We start from the raw sequence: 21405 nt of genomic DNA on the forward strand, positions 1-21405 counted from the left end.
ATATAGAGATTAGAGGTTGTTTTCCATCAGTTTGAAGAAGACGGTACAGATGTTGGCTGGGGGATAAAAATGGATTATATCATCCCTCAATTTCACTATCTAACGGTTAATTCACACACATTCATTAATTTAATTACTCTATGGGCCAATGGGCACGACCCATCTCAGGTGCCCCGTTTCTTATTATAGCGTGTGGGGGTCTTGTGGATGCGGCTCATCTGTTGTATTTGCTCAGTGGCGCACCGAGACCTTTCAGACCCCACACAATCTCACCTCATTAACATTTTAGGTGACGAGTCTGTCGCAGCCTTAATTAACAATTCATGAGCAGGGCTTATAGCTATATTAACATTTTACAACCAATAAATCAGATCTAATCTGCTGTGTGTGTCTCTACACGCACAGGCCCATGTGGTAGTGCATGTGAGAGACTCAATGGGGAGGGTGGGGAGCTTTTGATTGGGTGGGAGGTTTGGTGTGTTATTTGTGTTATTTGTGTACATCCACAACTATAGCAAATCTCCCTTTGTCTCCAAGTCTGTCTCCCCTTCTGTCTCTGGCCACGACATTTCTTTGAACTTTCTCTTAATCTTATGTTCTGATCGTGGCAGTGTAGTGAATCATTCCCGTTGTACTTTTTTTTTTTACTCCTTTACTTTAAAAGATAAATACAAACTCCAATCTGATCCAGAGGAGGTCATTCACAGTGTTATGCCAATTAATGACCTAGTAAGATAAATCCGACTAAACAAGTGTCAACCATGATGGAAAGGTCGACTAATTAGGGTGCTATTTTCAATCAGTCGACTATTACAAAGTGACACCGCTACAAGTCAGTCTCTGTCAAGACTTTTTTTTTTTTCTGTGGGAAGCAAAATAAATGAGAAGGAGAGACGGGGGAGTCGATAGAGATAAATCCGAAATAATGGTTGAAGACAATCTGGTGGGGTCTATTCTCTGAGGTATCATCATTTCTGCTTCTCTTACGCCTAACACAAAAAAAACCTCTGAGAGTGGGCGTAACAGCATGAAATGAGACCAAGGAGTCTTTAGCTGCTTCACCGTGCTATGAAATGCTCAGAGTATGTGTGTGTCCCTATGATATAGTTTTTAAAAGCAATCCAGAAGCATCACACCAGGAGTGATCCTACATTTGATTTGTATTTGATTAATTTAGGCCCAGGGCCTTCGATTAATTTGAATAAAGTGGAATTTGTGATCAAAACACCACGTCTCATAGTCTCTCTTTTCGTCTGTGGAACTAAAGGAGAGAGAGGGGAAAGTCACAATCCTAGCACAGCACCCGAAAACAGCCCCTTGACCCCACTATGAAACCTACCTGTGTGTGAGCTGTGTGTGCATGCCTCGGTTGACTGACACTGACTCACCAAGTGTAAGTGCGGAGCTGTGCGGAGCTGTGTTTTTGGTGAGTTTACAAGAGCATGTTTACTGTAATGAAGCCACAATACAGACAACAATCCTCAGTGCACCCACGTGAACAGTTAGCGATGGCTGAATTTAGTTTGAACCACAGGATATGAAGCAGAGTGTATGAGGAAATATGTAGCTTAATGACTCTTGAAACTCAGCAACTGATCCTTTCAAAGAAAAACCTCCTTTGTGTTGCATCAATAGCAACCTTGAACGCCCCCACCCCAAGGCACCTGCACATAAGTTAACATAAAGATGAGCGTCACTGCTTCAGTGGGAGCACATTGGATTCAAAAGCAGTCTTGGTGAGGGGTGGCCCCGCAAAGTTCATGCCTCAATGACAAATGCATTGTGTGCCGCAAAGGACCCACCATGGTTCAGCGCAGGCTATTCCAATTTCACTCAGTCCTCCAACTTCTGCAAAGTCGAAAAGAAGAGAAAAAGAGAAAGAAATCGATCCCAGGTAGTTGAAATGAGGAATTGTCCCCTGGATTTATGGCAGAAATCAAAGGGAGTTTTTTGTTAAACTGAAAGATATGGCTGGGTATTTTCCTACGTCCATGACTCATCGTATTCCCTATTCTGCCTAAATATCAGGGCATATGTGAAGTTAATGTCTATTTTTAAATGGAGCAGGTGCCACCGGCTTCATGTCATCATGGAAAAAAAGTACAGTGGAAGTAAAGAGTGGGGGGGTGCTTTAATCCAGCTGTTAGAGCACTGAAAACAGATTGGGTGGCTTTGCTGGTTATTTTTCACACTGGTGAGAATAATCGCTAAATAAGAATTGCAATGATACCAGTGACAAATAACCAAAGACAGAAATAGAGTTTCGTTGATGATGATTTAGCCTGAGCGAAAACATGATTCCAATTAAATACACTGCACTTACCACGGGGGAGGATGAATGCAGAGTGCCTAACACATATAATTGACATGAGCAGAACATGGCAAGGTGGTGGAGCCGGAGACTTGTGGGCGCTCATACTGCCTCACTAATGAAATGTCCTTTTCTCACTCCAACAATTTTGGAAAGGAATTGCCATGACTACAAGAGACAGTTTTTTTTTTTGTTGATTTCTTTACTGCTGCTGTGCTGCCCTCTTCTGGTGACGAAGCAAACAGCCATATACGCTCACAGATCTGGCTCCCAAGAACCCCATTACCAAGCAATTGTGTCCTTTGTGAATAGCCTGCAGATGTCTAAGGTTTGCAGAATGTATAATATGAGAATTATGTGTAAATATAACAAAGTGAGAGGAAATGAACAAAGGGAACTGAATGAAATTGTCCCTAATCTCCTTAAAGGATCCTGAGAGTGCGAGGTAAAGCTTGTATTAATGAAGTGTCAAATTTATCTGATGCTCACGTTTGATTAAACACTTGAACATCAAATCCCGGTAGACATCATTCACTTCTATAACCAATTCCAGCATCTCTCACTTGGCCGGCCCTCAATGCACGCTGCCTGATGAAACAATGCAGGCTTATTCTGGGAAGTGTTATCTCAGGTCTGACACCAGTTCAGATAAAGCTTGTTCAATGGTGAAAGAGAGTTTCTTTTGGATCGGGGCCCACATGTGTATTTATACTTTACACCATCCCCTCTGATTAATTATCACCCCAAGTACTTGACTTTTCCCCCTATGTATCTATAAAGTCTCTTTACATTAACTGACAGAATATATCTGATCGGGAGAAAGTTATCCGGTATGCCCACAATTGGAGGGGGAGGAGGGGGGGGGGGGGCTTAAGGCCATTTTACCAAGATAATGTCCTCAGCTCTGCTGTGTGCTTGGGAACTCTCCCCTCCTTCACACACCGTCACACAGCTCTAAAGCACAGACAATAAATTCCTGCCTTGAGTGCTGTGAATTGAAGCTCTTGTGTAACTAATGTGTTACTTTCTGTGTCCCTCCACATTCAGATGTTGCACAGCAAATTCATTAGATTGGTTTTGGAAAAAAAAAGAAGTTATTGCTCGGTGCAGAAAAGAACAGACTGCACGAGCACATACCCCCCCCTCACCTCCTCTCTCCCTTCCCCCCCATATATCCCCATTTAGCAACAGAGCAGAATGCAAATCACGACCGTTATCACTCACTATGAATATCATCAACACTAACAACACTACACACACCTCTTTCAACTCAGGAGGCTGCATCCAAAAGACATTATCCTGTCAAGCTCATCAGTGAGGTGTGAATTACTGGCTGTTGGCAGATAAAGAAGTAATCAATTCCCAAATCCTCTCTGAAGGCAGCATCCTATGCCACATTCATTACTGACTTATAAGCATAAGTTAATTAAAGTAAAACATTACCACAAATAAATGCTTTCAAGCAAAGTTTTTTTTTTTTTTTTAAGTAAGGGGGAGTTTTTGGGAGAAGGGTGTTGGCCCCAAACGTCATTCCAAGGGAGTTGCAGTGAATGTGGACTTCCCCAAACTTGGAGTTTCATCAGTCACTTGGGCAATGTGATTGCGGTTTCTGGGAACGTCGTGCATGATAATAACAGAGTAGCCTCTTTTTCAGTGTCAGGAGTATTTATTTTAAGGCGTTTGTTTAGTATGAATTGCAGGAGTGGAGAGATGGACTGGCGGTGGACGGTTTTCACGCTGTTTGTGAACTTTCAGTTCACTTACGGGTCTCCCTCCTCTTATGGCTTGTTCCAAGGGTCTGCTTACACTGGAGTGGTACAGAGACACAGAAACAGGTAAGTTACGGGTCTTTATATGTATGTGGCCAACAGACTGTCCTGTTTTTTTTGTTTGTTTTTTTCAAGAAAGTCATACCAACAAATTCAGCGCGGGCGTTTCTTTAATAATCCAGCTTCTCCTAGAGGTTAAAGCTGCGTGCATTTGTTGCGCAATTGCCAATAAAAACGCGATAAAGTCCAAACTTCTCGTTAATCGGAAAGACCTCAGAACGCTGAAGATTTAGCCTCTTATGGTCATCCGTGGGCTGTTAACATCCACTGTGCTTTTATCAGCCCGTGGCTAAATTTGGCTCGAGTTCGCTAAAAGGCGATAACATTGAGATAAACGCTGGAATGGCTGTGGATCACTCCAGTCCCTCGTATAAAGGAGTCCATCAGTTAATGTCCAACTCTTATACAGATGTTTATCTGACGAAAGTGTTTGGGGAGCTCAGGAAAGCTATACCAGCCGAATTTGGACATTTTATTTTGATGTAAAATCGCAACAACAACAAAAAACAACCTCGCCATAAATCATACTCTCATAATTTGCACAGTACTCCTCCAAAAATGGTTCTGACAGTTACTGGTCAATGCATCTTGTTTATTTCTGCCTCTCCTTCCTCAGGAACTGGTGTGCCTATGTGGTGCGCAGGAACGTGAGCTGCGCCGTGCAGGGGAGTGTGGAGAGCTTCCAGGAGCCCGTAGTGGCCCCCTGCCCAGCCTACCAGACCGACTGCCAGCAACAAGTGACGTGAGCATCCGGGGACGGGGGCATCAGGTCGAGGTTGCATGTTCATATGTATGAGATAGACTGGAGCTTCCGAGACAAACTGTTTCTCTTGAGACCTGGAGGCAGAAATATTCACAGTGGCGGAAGAAACACTGTTGGCAGAGCTATAAGCATAGCATTTTATAGCAGGTTAAAAAGCCCACTGAAAAGGCAAAGGCTTGAACAGGAAATGGAGAGTAAAGCTAATGAGAACGATAACTCTCTCTACAGCAGTTCAACTGGCTACCTGAAATCATCTTCCAAGTTACAAGCTATAGTGTTAACAGCCGGTAGCAACCAGCGAGCACCTGTGGACACACGCCACCTTTGAACAACCCTCCTGCACTACTGCTATTTTCTTTCAACAATAGTTTGGACATGCAACTGTTCTCGACAACGTCTGTGGGTTATCTCGAGTATCAGGGCCACGATTTCTGAAGTCTTTGAGTTTTTCAAATTTGTTTTTGGGCGCTTCGAGCACCACAGGCAGAGTGCAGTCCCATTATATTGGAGAGAAGACAGACATAGAGCGGAAATCTGTCAAACTACGCAACTCACATCAAAAAAATCTAGATTGATAAAAGTCTCTTCAGGTAAGAGGAAACATATGTATCATTGATTTTGGAGTAAATTGATTCCTTTAACATGTATACATAATTTGATTAGTGTGATGACACTTGCCGTTTATTTCTGACATGTATTATGTATAAATCTGTTCAATAGTCTTCAAATATCTGTTGTATGACACTTACAAATGTTTATGTTTTATGCGCAGATGGCTCACAATAATTTAATGTCCTGTTTTTGCCTTTATTAACATTGCACAAAAATAATAGACCACTGCTTTGAATCCATTTGGAAACCATATCCAAGGGAATCTCATCCACGTTGTATTCAAGAGATGCAGAAACACAGTTGTGAGCAGTGCATGACAGTTATTATCAGAAAATCTGAAACTGAAAACTTAGTAATACTTAAAAATTAAATCAGTGCCTCTAATGGAGTAATTGTGTTTTGTAATTTGGAGTATCTACACCAGTAAGTGATCAGCAACAGATTCTTTACTGGAACATGTTGCATTGCAATTTAATATGTTTAGCCTTGTGAATCATTATTAGTTGTGAAACCACACATGCTATCTTTCGTAGAGCTTTGTGATCCAAACACATCCACAAGAGCCACTGCGTGGTGGAAAAGATTCCTGGAAACAGATCATTCTTAGGTCACGGGAAAAGGTTTCCAAGTTTCTGCTTCAAGCAAGAATAGCTGGCAGTGAGAGGAGACACCTCTGGATTTTTCCATTTCTCAGCGATCACATAATATATTGGCTTTATCTCATGTGCAGATGCGATTTAAAGTCTAAATGAAATGAAACATTTCTTTTTTACCCTTCTAGATCACATCCTGGGTCATATCGTGTACTTATTTAACAATGTATGCCAATAGAGGAGGAAACGTCAAATTCTTTGTATTTTTATATCAAAATACAATCATCTTTTCTTCTAATAAAACAAAATAAGAGGTGGGCTTACGTAAACTAGTACCATCTATATTCAACCAAAAATATAAAGCCATAAATATTCAATTTCACTAAAGCTAAAGGTGCTTCAGGCTCTGTTTTATTGGGACTTTGAGCACACATAGTGAACAACAGCAAGGATCGTAGTGTCCTTTCTTCTAGAACAGTGTTATCAGTGAGTGTGTCAGTTAGGAAATGTGCAAAGACGATTGTATCAGTCATCAACTTCCCAGATGTTCTGCATGACATGAACCCTGTCTTCAGGGAAGCGATGTCATCTATTGTTTCTTTGGGAACTGTTGTCCTTGGCTAGAAGGTTAAAATGTTCATGTAATGGGGTAAAGTAGAGAAGCTCAGAAAGTGTTCCCAGAGGCAGAGCTTTTGGTGATTGCAGGAGTTAACAGATCCCAAAAGAAATACACAATATTGAAACCCTTTCTTCTTTGTGGAATGGCAGAGATGTTAAATAGCATCCCATAAATGGTCTGGATTTGATCTTATTGGAGATTTAGAAAAATTGGTTAATCTGCCCTGTTTTACAGGTACCAAAATCGGTTTCGACCTACGTACAAGATTGCCTTCAAGACGCTCACAGAGTTGGAGTGGAGATGCTGTCCTGGTTACCAAGGTCTGGACTGTAAAGATTTAAAACCAGCTCAAGACCGACAAACTGTTCAGGGAATACAGCCTTACCTCCAACCAAATCTTGGATATACAACCAGACACACACAGAGTAAGACACAATTTTTATGAATTCTTTTATTTCTGCAAAATTTCTATTTATTTTCAAATGTCCCAGGACCCCAGAACAACTATTTAAAGCTGCCTTATTGTATTTTCCTTAAAACAGGAGAAAATGTCAATAACTATAATCTAATAATTTATTTTCTGATCATAGGGCCAGAGCGGAGAGAGACAGGGCACCATGAGATGAGGCATGGTGGGACGGATAAGGTGCGTCTTCTTGAAGGAGAAGTTCAGCGCTTGTCTCAGACAGTACTGGATCTCCAGGCCGCTATAACAGGGTTAAGTGCCACCCTCCGCACAGATCTGCAGGAAGACACCAAGAAAATACTGGTGACACTTCTCAATAACATGCGTCCACCAGACAGTGCTACGGCTGCGGGCACAGAGGAGAGCCCTGCAGTGCTGGATGGTCATCAGGCTACCAGAGGCGGGATTGCTGGAGACAACGCTTTAGAAACAATAGTAACCCGGTTGGATGATATCAACATTGAACTGAAAAGCAAGGATGAAGCTCTCGAAGACCTCAGAGGAACCATGACAAGTCATGAGGGGCAGATCCGCGTCCTGATGGATGCCTCTCAAGTTCAGACTCCAGCCATAGCGGAGTTTGATGGTATACAGACCTATGTAGATGGAAAATTTGAGAAACTGAAGAAGGAGCTAGACCAGAATGTGGAGGAACAGATGGCCAAGCTGCAAAGCTCATGCAATGACAAGATCAAGACCTGTGAAGACAGCCGTGACCAAGGTTTGATCGGCCTGACCAAGCTTGTGGATACCAAAGAGGCTGATCTGAGAAAGGAGATCCGGGCACTACGTCTGGACATGGCTGCAGCAGATGGACCGATACGAACTCAAAGGCAGACTGATCCATCCAAAGCGGAAGAGGAGCATAGTGACCACAAAGACCTGTGGCGTGAGATTGACCGTATTGCAGAGGCTCACCGCATCCTGAATGTACGCATTGACAACGAGCTGGCGCACCTGTCTGCCCCTCAAGAGGACAATGATTTCAGCCTGATGATTGAAGAGCTGGAGGAACGCATTAACGTCACAGAGCGAAATGCAGAGACTCACTGTTTCTATATCGAAGAGAAGCTGACCCGAACGATCTCGCTTGAAGTGGAGGCACTCCGGCAGCTTCTGGAGGAGCGTCTGAACAACATGGAGGACCAGTTTACGAACATGCTGGTGGAAATGAGCAACAACTCCTTCCCTGGGATGTTTGGCGAATCCGTGGATGCCATCAAGACAGAAGTCCACAACAATAAGTTCCTCCTCCAAGGTTTGGATGATAAGGTCAATGCTGTTGGAGAGTTGTGCTCTGCAGGATGTTCAAGCTCAGGAATTAGTGTCGGCGCATTGAGTTCTTCGGCCACACCTAAAAGCCTAGAAACCATTTTGAAGGACTTGGGTCGATATAGGAATGATTTGGACGTTCTCCACACAGATGTCAATGGAAACGCTGACAAGCTCAGGCAACTGGGCGATCTGGTTGGACAACAGTCAGTCGTAAATGAGAGACGTGCAAAGACGATGGATGACTTCCAGAAGGGATTGATTAATCTCCAAGATAATGTGCTTGGTCTGGCTGGTGCTGTTACCGGGTTAGGTGACTCCATTAGCAAATACAACCAGGATATGCACAGAATAAACGCAACATGCTGCCGTGCTGAGCAGAGCGGCTTTGGGAGTCCAGTACGGGACAACTTGGCATCAGGGATTGCAGTACCCGGTAGTCAGGCAGAGGACACCAGACGCCATGTGGAAGAGCTGAAGACCAGGCTTGATACGTTCAGTAGGCAGGTGTCATCGGAACTGAGTCAATGTAAACAGAACACGCAGGGTGTTTCTGATGGCATTTCTGCTGTGGATGGACGTGTGTCCAGGCTTGAAAAGGTGTGTGGAAAGTTAGATGGGGTTTCTGACAACATTAAAGAGCTAAAAGAGGGACTGGAGAGACATGTTGGTGGTCTGCGGGACTGTGCGAACAGGATGAACGTCACCTGTGGAAATCACGGCGCGGACATCGTCGCCCTGCAGAATTCCATGCAGAGTTTCCAGGCGCAGCTGTCTGCGATGGCCAAACATGTCTTGAAAGACGTCGCCGCCAAAGAGCCTGGTAAGTTTTGTGGTTTTGATGACATCATTGGCTATCTGTGGTAATGTTTGTATGAAGGAAATGATCATTTGGCCTTGTGTGGTTATATTTATCAATATTTCTTAGGAGACAATATTCAGAGGTTTTATCACTACAGAGCTTCAGGGGGTGGAGGAAATGTCTTTCAACCAAAGGGAATGTAAACCCAGAGCCTCTAGATGGGGCAGGGGGTTATGAGAGGCAGCAGCGGTAATGTGGAGGCAAGGGACAGCAGGTGACCAGAGCGGCAGCAGGCATGGCGGCATAGTGAGTGAACAGAGCGCTCCTTAAGTTCACCACAATGACAAAGAGTGCACTGCATGCGCGCTGCAATAAGAAGAGTATTCCATGAGTATGTAAAATGAGACTGACGACCTGCACCATGTTGCAGGCTTCTCATTATTAATGAATTTAAAGGTAAAGTTCAACATTTTGGCAATAAGCTTATTTGCTTTTGTTGTCTTATTCACCAATCAGTTGTACGTAGCTCCACCCTCTCATATCACTTCTGCTGGCAAAAAGCTGAAATAGCAAAGACCAAAATTCCAAACATAAGGCTTCAAAACGTGTTATGTGCTCGACATTAAGAAATGCATTTTGGAGAAAGACATGCTCGCTCCTTCCCCTCAAATTCCAGTCTTTATACTAAGCTAAACTAACTCGTGGCTGTCTCAAGCTTCATATTGAATTTCCTCTCACTCCCAGCAAGAAAGCAATTAAGCACAATTTTTACATCTACCTTTTACATTTAATTTTACTGTGTGACAGTAATTCATTCTACATTATATAACAGTTTGACCACTCAAAAGTCTATGGATTCTGCTACTAGCGCAGGCAGGGACTAAAATGACTAAATATACACACTCCTTTGTAGCTTCCTGCCTAATTTCCACCAGATGAGTTTATCAAGTGTGATTAACATCTGTGTAAACACAAACTTTTCCTGAAGATAATCCTCCATATAATGCATTTTGCTTGCTTGGCTTACATGGAGGATTGGTGGGAAGGATCAGATCCCATGAATGGCCGCAGGGTATTTCCCGGAGAGGGAGGACACGGGTTCACTGGGCCTCCCGTGCTCGCCTTGAATATGTCATTCAATATGTGCCGGCACCAACAGGCAGAGGCCCACATTGGAAACTTCCTGTGACTTAGAGCCATGTTGCCCTAAGAATTCCCACGTTTTTATATAAGGAATTACATTTTCAGATGCTCAGGTCAGCCCCTCCTAACAACTCTGATGATTTACTGGCACTGTTTTGTGCCTGAGTGCTCCCTCATGTAAATGTCAGAACACCCGAGCAGACTGGTGCATGCACGTTGAGCTGCGACGCCTTTTTTCTTGCACCATGACGTTGCTTTTTTTAGTCATACCACAGAACTGCAGACCTCAATCTCCATTCCCGGTTTGTCAGTACACAATTAAACACACACACATGCCCATACACAATACATCCCCCCTCCCTCTCATTCTTCTGACACATGCACACACGTACCAACCTCCAGAGATTCCCGTAGGGTGACCTCAGCCTGATGTGCAGAGTCTGGTCCTCATTATGGGCCCTGACTCACTGCTGGAGCCAGTCTTGATGGAGAGGGGAGAAGCAGGGCTCCACACCCAGGACCAGATGCTTCGACTACCCTCAGCTGTGATGTCATGGCTGGGGCCCCATCACCGGTGCCTCCCTCTCTTAAACCATCCAAAACAATGGTATGATAGGGACCTGAGGAGAAAAGGAGGACGGCTGGATTAGTGGTCGTGCTGGAGACACACTGAAAGAATGAAGGCATTTTCTATTCCAGTTCACTCTTTGCCAAATATGGGCAGTTAATTCCAAACTGTGCTATTTGATATCATTACTGACATGACATTACACTGTACCTCTGCTCAGCATTAACTCAGATAGGGCTGCATGTACTGTAACAAATTGACAGACCGCTAAATTAGTTGTTTATCCCTAATCCCTGTATTTGTTTCTAGCTCTTTTTATAAGAGAGAGAATATTTAAAATTTTACATTTTGAGAAACACAACAGACTGCAAGTGGTCACCATCATGTTAGCTATTGGTTCGTGAAATACGGTTTTGAAGCACGGTGTTTTGTCCGTCTTTAGCTTGTTTTTTTGCTGCGTCACCTTGTTAAACTAAACATTGAAGATAACCAAAATGTTAAAATGAACTTTCATAAAAGAAAAACACTGTAAAAGTTGTTCTGCATTGGCTTCACTTTTCAGATTCAAAGGTTGCCACCGGGAGAATACGCAGAAGTACTGTCTTACAGATCGTCAGTAGAGAAGATCGATCGCTACACGTAAAGCTACTATCATGAGCTGGCTAACTTAGCTTAGCATAAAGGGAAAAAGCTAGCCTGGCTGTGTCTAAAGGAAACTAAATCCTCCTACCAGGACCTCTATAGTTCACTAATTATATATTTTTCCAGACAGACAGTCTGTTACATAATGTTGTTTGTACAGATTAAACAAACAAGATACGTAGTAATTAATGAGCTACAGAGTGCTGGTCGGCAGATTTGGTTACTCTGGACACAGCCAGGCGAGTTGTTTCCTGCTTACAAGTCTTTGAGCTAAGCTAAGTTAGCTGGTTGCTGGTGGTAATTCATATTTACTGAAAAGACATGCGAGATGTTTCATTCTCCGCTTCCAACTCTCGGCACAAAATGAATAAACGTGTTCCCCAAAATGTCTCCCTCTCTGTGCTCATAGTCTGTATCCCACTAGAGAGGGAGTTGGACTGTCCGACTAACAACTTTCACCCTTTTTACTCCCATTTTATGTTTTCCTCAAGTATGGGAAGAAGATAAATAGTCTAAATGGAGATAAAACATTTCCATGAAAAATCCCAGCTCTGTGGGTGTGGTGGTGGTGGAGAGCCTGCTGAAATGTTTCCTCGGTCATATGAAGACCCCGAGGAGGCTGCGAACAGATGAGATGTTGTAATAGCAGAACTAAAAGATTAACTGCAATAGCTTTGCCATTACTCAATGTGATTGCTGAATGGAATTGTGTGACTTCGGTTGCAAAATGTTGGCACTGCTTTGCCCACAGCAGCTGCTGCAGTAAAGGTCTGCTGCTACGGCTTGTGTGTGTTTGTTTCTGGCAGTTTTCTTTCCGATAGGGAGTCTAGGTTCAGCAGCAGTGACTCTGAATAACACAGGTGTATCAAAGTGACTCTGAAATTAGACGTGATGAAGCTTTTGTGTCTTAAAAGAGGCTGTTTGATATAAAAGTTATTAGAATATTTAAAATCTGGGAAGAGCTAGAGCTTCCTGTTCCTCATTTAGATGGTGACTAATCAACTTTCTTGTTTTTTTTCATTACGATTCTTAAGATGTTTTTTTCCTCCTTTTTTTTGGAGGGGATCCCAGCCTCGCTCAAATCCCTTCCCTGTTTCTTTCTCCCTCTCTTATCTCTGAACTACTCTCCCTTTACTCGATCATCGCTTTCTCCTTCTGTCCAGTTTTTTGTCCTTCCTAGAATGCCAGAGGACTTCTTTTCCTCCTCTCCATCCACACTGTCCTGTGAGTGTTTCTATCAGCAAGCGAGGCCTTCAGAAAAGAAGGAGAAAAAAAAAAGTTGTATTAAAGCAGGGATAAATTGAAGGCTTTGATTTCATGGATCAATGCTTTGCAATTGATCATTCTGACTTTATATAGGAGAGACAGGCAGTAAGATTAACTGTCTACCGTGATGAAGGAATACAAGAAAAACAAGATATCAAAGGCTTTTTGAAGTCAAAGGATGTCTGCTGGGAAAGAATGGAAAATTGAACTTGACACCACAAACACACACACTGTATATATTTAGTGTGCAGCAGAATTTTGAGGGCGAGGGTTCCCTCCGAGAGATCTGTGAAGCCCCGACGTGAGGTGTTTCCATCTCTGACCAATGAACCCATCTGGAAGTCTTCACAGGAGAATGGACCCAAATACACAGTGAGAGTCCCTGAGGTCTGCCATGCAGTGCACTATTTGAACCGCCCATCATTAATACCACTGGAGAAAACTAGAGCGAAGGATGAAATTGTATCCATGTGCATCGCAAGAAAAGAAAAATGTACACGGGCAGAGTGGAAGGGATGCGTGGTTGCAATGCGTAAGCACCCCTCCCTGCTCTGTGCCCCTTGACACAATTTTCCATCGCATGATCAGCTCGTCTGCTGCAATTTTGTGCGACGCTTTCAGACACTTTTGAACACTCACGCACCGTCACCCGAAATCTGTGCACTGCAGCATTCCTCCCCTCGGGGTGTCTCAATCTGCTCGTGAGCAATAACATCTGCTTTTGCCGATGCTCTTCTTGGTTGCACCAGCGCTGGCGTATGTGCGTGCGCCAGTCTGTGTTGTTGGTTGTTTTGTTTTTTTGCTCGACTTTGTGGTTGCCCCCTGAGTGAGACGCAGGCTGAGAGCTCATGGGAAATATGCACTCAGACAACCAACGTCCTGAAGGAGGCACGGGGAGGAAATGAGGAAGTGATTTCTGATTATCTCAGTGCAACATGATTGCTGGGTTTAATTTGTTTTTGATTATACATGTGGTTTCTGAGTAGCTTGTGGTATCACTTGCAGTGAGGAGGAGGAGTTTTTGATGCTTGCTGATGTTTTATTTGATAAGTGTGAGTGGATTTTATAATCCGGAGTAACAGGCAGACTTTCATGTCACACTATTGCTCTCAGGTACTTGGATTGATCGCTTCTCGTCAGTACAAAACTGGATATACAGTTGACTTCGTTTGATTCATCGTTCAAGCTCAAAAGTGATTTAATGGTACCCTGTGGGTTCGAGCGTGAATGTTCATTCATGATTTATCAGTCTCGACTTTTTTTGGTGTGAGGATCCTAGTTTCAGAGATATCAGCCGGAGAGATGTCAGCCTTCTCTCCTATATAATGGAACGAGATGACACTCGGCTCAGGTGCTCAAAGCGCTCCAAGCAATGGGAGCTATTTATTGTCAAGTGTCATAGTTCTCCACATGCAACTGCTCACAACACAATCTGTGGATTATCTTGAATAATCAAGTTATGATTTCTCGAAAAAGACATTGCTGTGGAGTTTTTTCAATGTGTTTTTTTCACGCTTTGAGCCCCACAAGCCGAGTGTCATATAGTCCCATTATACAGGAGAGAAGGCAGACATCTCTATGCCTGACATCTCCAAATCTATGGCAACTCACACACCAAAATCTACATTGATAAAAAAAAAGCACTACAGGTATATTGAAAAAAAGAAATGTTTAGGGTGTACTGTCCCTTTAAGGTTAACAAACCAGCTATTCTCCAGAGCTTCCAACTGAATTATGTGTCCGTCATCAGCAGATGTAGTTAGAGCAGAACTCTGTCCGCTAATGAGGTGTGGTTGAAAGCTTTCAAGTGGATCTTAATATTAATTTGTACCCAAGTAACCAGTGCAGTTCTCTTCTAATAGAGCAATGTTATGTTTACATTAAGTATTTCTCACTGAAATACACAAGACATTATCCTTGAAGGGCCAACAAAGTGGTTAAATATATTTCCAATTTTGGAAGAGGCACTTGTATCAGCTTAGCCTACTTCTGTTTAATACAACATGAAAAGCTAGTGTGCATTTTAAACTGATGATAGAAAATAAAATAAAAAAGCCACCTAAATACATTTACTATCTCTCATTTATAAAATGTTAAAAATGTGTACACAAGCATGAAAGTGAAGTTGCAATTTATCAAACGATTATCTCCTGGAAATGGCTGCTTTTCCTATTCAAGATAGTATGAAGGTGAAGCGGAAATGGCAGTAAAACAATGCTCAGGAACGTGCTTTTTCGCTCAAATAGGCTTTATCTTTGAACGTAGAAACCCCTTCGCTGAATCTTAAATACAGTTAGTCACAATCTGCCTGACACCTGGTTGTGAGACGGAGCTGTAACAAAGCAGGTACTGCAATTATTTCTTGTTATTTGTCCTCAGGACACTCTCACAGCGTCAATATGCCCGCCTCAGAGGCCCAGCTGATGTCTGCCCTCAGGGGGTCTGGTGAGCAGTCGGCTAGTTTCCGTTCAGATGGTTCTCGTTGCCTAAAACTCACGCTGACCGCCTGCTTTGCTTTTATGAACAGTGATAATGGAACCGGTTGAAACAAAAAAAAAAAAGAAGAAATAAAGCTCAGAGATCCACTGAAAGCCAGGTCTAATTTGGCCTGTCAAAAGATTTCAAGCCGTTAAAAAAAGAATTCACAAGAGAAGCGAGGGATGTGGTCTGAATCTTAGAGAGGAAGTGGGATTTATAAACAAAAAAGGTCCTTTGAAAGCTCGTGCAGAGAAAATTCTCCATAACTTTCAGCTGTCGTGACCAGATGGCAACGCCTATGACATGGTCAGAAAGTGAACTATAATTTGATTTATTTACAATCTTCCCACTGTCTGTCTTTTTCTTTTTCTTTCTAAGGAATGACCTTAAGACCAGAGAGGCCTGCTTCTTTTCCAGATTCCACCAGGCCCAGAATCCAGCAAATCCACATCCCTCTCATCCTCCCACCGCTGTCATCCAGCCCGAGGCAGCCGCACAATCCCAGCCAACCTCTGCAGCCCAACGTGCACACGATTAAGATCAGTCCGCCGAGCCAGCCAGGCCACGCCCCTCCCCCGGGGGTTCCCGCGAGGCTGCCGGTGGTGGAGACGGGCGAGGCGGGACCTCCAGGGTACAGCCGCAGGGTCACCGTGCGGCGAGGGTCCGAGGACTCGTCCAGCGTGCCCGTCAAAGGATTTGCTGGAGCACCAGGTGAGAAGCGCTAATGTGGATGATCGCCGTCACACTGCGGCTCTAAGTTGGATGTTTGTGTTAAGTGTCGTAAACCTGTGTGAACACCGTGGATTCGTGGCACAACAACCTGATTCGGTAATTATAGCCACAAATGCAAATGAAATACATACTATAGGTACATCTTGGTATGTACAAGTCGGCAAAGTCAATCAAACTGTATTTTTATAGCAGCTTTACTACAGGTTAGTGCAGTTTAATGTGCTTCACGGATGAATGGCACACCGAAAATAAGATGTAAATGCGGATTGTGAAAACAAATGCATAAAAAAATCAAAATTACAGGTAAAATATTAGAATTTGAAAGTGCACACGAGACATTACAATGATAAAATGTAATTTAGTAATGTCCGTTCATCTTATAAACGATTCACTCAGTAAGTATAAAGCACAGACACCAGTGATGTCTGTTACCCATGAAATCTAAAGAGTTAATCCAGATTTGGAGCCGACTCGTATGAATGAACGCTGAAACTGTCATCACAAGAAGAACATTATTATGACAGCGTGTCGTAATTCTGGCACCATGGAGGGTGAGGTTGAGCAAGCATTACCACATGTCTGACATATTACATGCGTGTTCTTCTTTTCAGAAGTGCTGTCAATTGCCATTTATTTTCGATCCACTCATCCAAACCACATCAGCATTGACACGCTTTGAGCTCGGCTCCATTTTGGTTCTTTTCAGCCATTTTCGTTTTCACACATGGAACCCAGCACATACGTTTAATTATCCATGGACTCTGTTTTCTTTTGTCATCCACACATTGGAATACTGTACTTCAAAGTCTTTAAACTGAGGCCAACTCAAATAGGACTTAAGAGACAACAGATCGTCAGAGAGCCAGTTCTGGATGGAGTTAATAGGATTGCATATATAAAGGAGGATTAAGGGGAAATATCATAGGCTTTTTTTTATATCCTGCCCATGGTATGCTTTGGCAGTAAAGTAATAGGGAACAATTTTGAAATATGTTCGATAAATCCATGTTAGTCGAGATTCTTAACCCGATAATCAAATGCAACTCCTCAGGCTTTAATATAGAGCAGTAAAAGCTTTCAATTACTTTGCACCATTAAAGAGAATGTTTTCACATTCACTCCAGGGCTGTAAATCCATGCGATTGGTTTGTTGTGCGTTTGTTTTATGATTATTTGTCTCATTTGGAACTAAAACAGAACACATATCTCTAGGTTTATATCCGTATCAAGGCTCTGAGGAAACTGTAAACGCCTGCATCTACTTTTAGATCCCATTGTCTTTTAACAGCTAAAACAACATCATACTCAAGCGAAAAGTCACTTGTAAAACCAGAATAATGCAGATTACAACCTTCTCTGGGAAACTATCCCACAATGTGCAGATGGAAAACCAAACGACGGCCCCTGGCAGGAGTGTTCAATAACTCCTCTCTCTTCAGATGATGATAAAACATGATGTGTTTGTCATCCTTTTCTTTTGCAGGCTATCCTCCTGTGCAGCCCGTGTCTTTCAAGCCTCAATCAACCAGCCGTCAAGGTGCTATAGCAGTTCATCATCTAGTTACAACGCATGCATCTGCAGGCTTCGCCGTTCAACTACATCCGTGTTACAAGAAAACAACAAAAAAAGAGGAAAAGCTGTGAATAATTTGTGGCCAGAGAGTGCGAGAGAGTGGGAGCTGGATGTGTTTAGTTTAAGGAGATGTGGGCGGACTGTGGAAGGATTTCAGTTCATCTGAAGGCACTTAGCAGAAAGTTTGACCCCGAGCAGCATGGTGTTACGTTTGGTGACGTCTGAGACAATTACTGCAGATCATATAGTCACTGAAACAAAGACCTATTTCTTTCTCAAAGGCTACTTGGAAACCAAGAAAAGCCCACACTTCACAAGTTGATTCTGCATTTAGTTTTGAAACATATTAGAAACTCATGTATAATGAAACATCTGAAATCAATGCGTCAGCTATCGAGCTCACAGCGGTGACTGTAGGCATGTATACATAATTTACACTTTCTTCATCTGTACCTCGTAGTTCCCGTAGCAGCGAAGATGCCCTGGAACACGATGTATGGCGCCCCAGTTGGCTCTCCAGGTAAAAAGCTCTTTCCATTTTAACAACTGCATCGATGAAGGAAAAACAAATCACCTGCTCAAATATAAGTGTGATTTGTGAAGGCGTTCAGTTATGCTCGAGTGAGAAATGTAGTTTATCTTTGAAATGAGACACTGATCGACATATCATATTATCACACGTTATAGTTTCAGCTCCTGCCGACATCAGCGCCGACCCCTTCTCCTTCTCCGCTGGCCTCACACAGCAGCCGCTGTCTGGAGACTTTGGCTTCATCCGCTTCAACAGAGTTCTCGTCAATGACGGAGCACACTACAATCCCCACACAGGTACACAATGACAGATTTAATATGAGCTGCCGTGTCACTACTTTATGAACTTTTGACATTGCATTGTGGTCGTGCAAACACCCATTGGAGTTGCACAGTAACAGCTTGTTTCTTCGGTTTATCCTCGGGGCCTCGTCCTGCCCTTCAAATTAAAATAATATTTACTTGCTCATGTTCTTTATGTTGTGCATATAATAAAATAAAACAAAAGAAGAGCAATACAGTAGCATAAGAAGATGCACAGGTGGGTAAGGAAAACAAAAGCCTGAGGGCTTGAACAATCCATATTTAGTTTGTGGTACCGCAAACTAAACCCAGAAACTTTTAAATACATTCTGATACAGAATGAGGGCGGTGGATTCTGTCTCTTCCATTGTAAGGCACTTTAGGATTTGGTGGAATACAACGTAGATAATTATTACACGATACAAGAACTGTTCGCACTTTACTATTCATTTCATTTAAAGACCTATTTCACTTGTAACCTATCATGAAACCTTTGGAAACAGGACCCACAGTCGGAGTAGCATCACATGAGTAAACATGCAACCCTAGCCGTTGATTCTACCCTCTCGTTCTCTCTCTCTCGCCTCCTCAGGGATCCTCACTGTCCCTCAGGACGGCCGATACCTGATTTCGGGACTGCTGACCGCTAAGCAGGGCGACCGCGTGGAGGCCGTCCTGTCCGTGTCCAACCGCAGCGTCCAGAGGCTGCAGAGCTCGGCGGGGCCCGTGGCTGGTCAGCACGGGGGCTCGGCCGGCGGCGACTGCGGCTGCGGCGGCTCGGTGTCCTTCAGTCTGATCCTGCCCCTGAGGAAAGGAGACCGCGTGGGCCTGGTGAGGACCGGAGGCCAGCTGGCCACCACCGGCGCCAGGGAGATCCTGTCCACCTACAGCGCCATCTTCCTGTACGCACCACAGGACAAGAGATAGCTGGAGCTCAGCTGGGCGGTAACAGCACGGACCAGTTTGTTCCCAGATAGTTGGACTGGAGGGAAGATGTTGGAGTAACCATAGTTTTCACTGTTTTGCCGTGATGCTGCTTCTTTGCCACGCAGTATGAAGATCCTCACTTATACATTCAGTTAAGTCATTACATTGCAAGGTGGAAGCCATTTGCCAATTATACCTGAAGCAGGATTTGTTTCTAATATATTTGATTATCAAGAGGCCTTTTTATACCCGTTGTGAATGTATTGTGTAAATAGGTGTTGATAAATTAACATGCAAATTCATGAAAGATTATTTTAACGAACCCATGTCAGTATGGAAGAATATGCTATCGCTGGTTTGGCCATAAAGCATGAGCTCACTTCCTCTTTCTGTAACACACACTAGAAGCAGAGCATGATTAATTCAGATATAAATGAAGAGGTTTTGCAACACGTTTTTATTGATGTCACCGACTTCAGAAAGTGCACTGAGAATGACGTTTTGAAGGCAAAAAAAAAAAAAATCCATTTGTGTTATTACGTAAAGTGGGTGTGGATGAAAAAATACATTTCCCCTCACCTCACTCCTGAGACTTCAAATATTCAAGCAGCAAACTAAGAACCAGCAGGAGAGTATTTAGCCTTCAGTTCAGCCTCTTAACCTTTGAAGAGGAGACAAATGCTGATTTATATTCACAGTAATTCAGTGGGCTGTTATTTGGTTGCATTATTCAATAAAACAAATACAAATTTGGTATTTTCTGAGGCATTTTAACTGTATTTGTGTATCAATACTTCTATAGCCTGCGGTTACCTTCTTAACAGACTGGAGAAAAGTTCAGCACACACACACGTGTATTCAGTTAGAAACTTTATTTAATACAAATAGGACCGCAAGCCACACTTTGTTAGCTCCATTAGGCCTGTATTTTCTTTTCTTCTTACAACTTAATTTGTTCTTCAAACATACTTTAAACCACATTTCTATACAAATCAAAACACAGCATACATAAGGTATTTCTGTTGGTCAGACAATCAAAGAGCAAGCGTTACCTCCAAACTGAATGAAACTAACCCACAAAAGATCAGACACTTTATCAGAAACAATGGAACGATAAGGCATCGAAGACAGAACAATGTGATGGTCAGCACACATACGTGATCATTTTCCACAGCAGTCGAATGAGAACAAAGAATATTGTATATGCATATATACACACCACGCATCCCACGCTCAGAGGATGAAGTGTGAGTCTTCCACACAAGATGCTTTACTTTCATAGAAAGAATGGAATTCATTTTGTTAATCATAAGATATATATCTATTTGACTACACCAAACTTTGTCGAGCACGAGCAATTAAATCAACGCAAAACAAGCATCTTAGATCATCACAAAAACCACTGCGCGACAATGACGATAATAGTGACAATCTGGATGAGCCAGGATCGTAAATTGTGCTTCTTTTATTGAATAGTTTTCGTCTATTAAGTCTCGGTCCGACTCTCTTCGGAATTTTTTATCCTCGAGAGCACACACACGGTCATGATACCATTACACTTGTGCTGGAGGTATAATCCATGTCAGTGGAGTCGCACTTCCGTCCACGAGTCTCATCCTACAACAAAAACACACATAATGCCAGTGAAGCGCTTTCAAAAGGCTTTCTCAAGTATTTCCTGTTGATCTCCGAACAAGAACCAACGGCTTTACCTTTGGTTCCTTCTCAGAGGCACAGGATCGGTCCTTTCCCCTTTCTCTCACACACATTCACACACTCACACTTTCAATAATTGCTTTTATTGACATAGCTGCGTTGTTGTGGTTTCAGAAGGTCACTCACATAATAAAAACTAGAACTCTTCCACCCTGCATTGATTGCATACTCTGGTCAACCGTCAACGGAGACCTTCAGTGAAGTGCATGTGGGTGAGAGGTGTTCCAAGTTGCACCTGTGGGTGCAGCATAGACAAAGT

General features: G+C 43.0%; 1 protein-coding gene across 1 annotated transcript; it reads left to right on the top strand.

The window, feature by feature from the left end:
- The first annotated feature begins 3954 nt into the window (after positions 1-3954).
- Positions 3955-20183, top strand: emilin2a (elastin microfibril interfacer 2a). The gene is made up of 9 exons (XM_068602611.1): positions 3955-4146; positions 4757-4882; positions 6962-7152; positions 7318-9288; positions 15743-16075; positions 17580-17633; positions 18130-18189; positions 18357-18497; positions 19096-20183. The coding sequence occupies exons 1-9, from the start codon at positions 4001-4003 to the stop codon at positions 19428-19430; spliced, it is 3357 nt and encodes a 1118-aa protein (XP_068458712.1). The 5' UTR covers positions 3955-4000; the 3' UTR covers positions 19431-20183.
- Positions 20184-21405: the final 1222 nt, after the last annotated feature.

This window comes from Clinocottus analis, unplaced genomic scaffold (genome assembly GCF_023055335.1).
Source record: "Clinocottus analis isolate CAN_PGR_092001 unplaced genomic scaffold, fCliAna1.0.p SCAF_11, whole genome shotgun sequence".
Lineage (NCBI taxonomy): Eukaryota > Metazoa > Chordata > Actinopteri > Perciformes > Cottidae > Clinocottus > Clinocottus analis.

What these genes read in the sequence shown, in the direction of transcription:
- emilin2a (XM_068602611.1), top strand. Translation starts at nt 4,001, where the DNA reads ATGAATTGCAGGAGTGGAGAGATGGACTGGCGGTGGACGGTTTTCACG. An exon ending in AGGATTTGCTGGAGCACCAG is followed by an intron (nt 16,076 to 17,579) that starts GTGAGAAGCGCT and finishes TTTCTTTTGCAG; the next exon opens with GCTATCCTCCTGTGCAGCCC. An exon ending in CGCCCCAGTTGGCTCTCCAG is followed by an intron (nt 18,190 to 18,356) that starts GTAAAAAGCTCT and finishes CACACGTTATAG; the next exon opens with TTTCAGCTCCTGCCGACATC.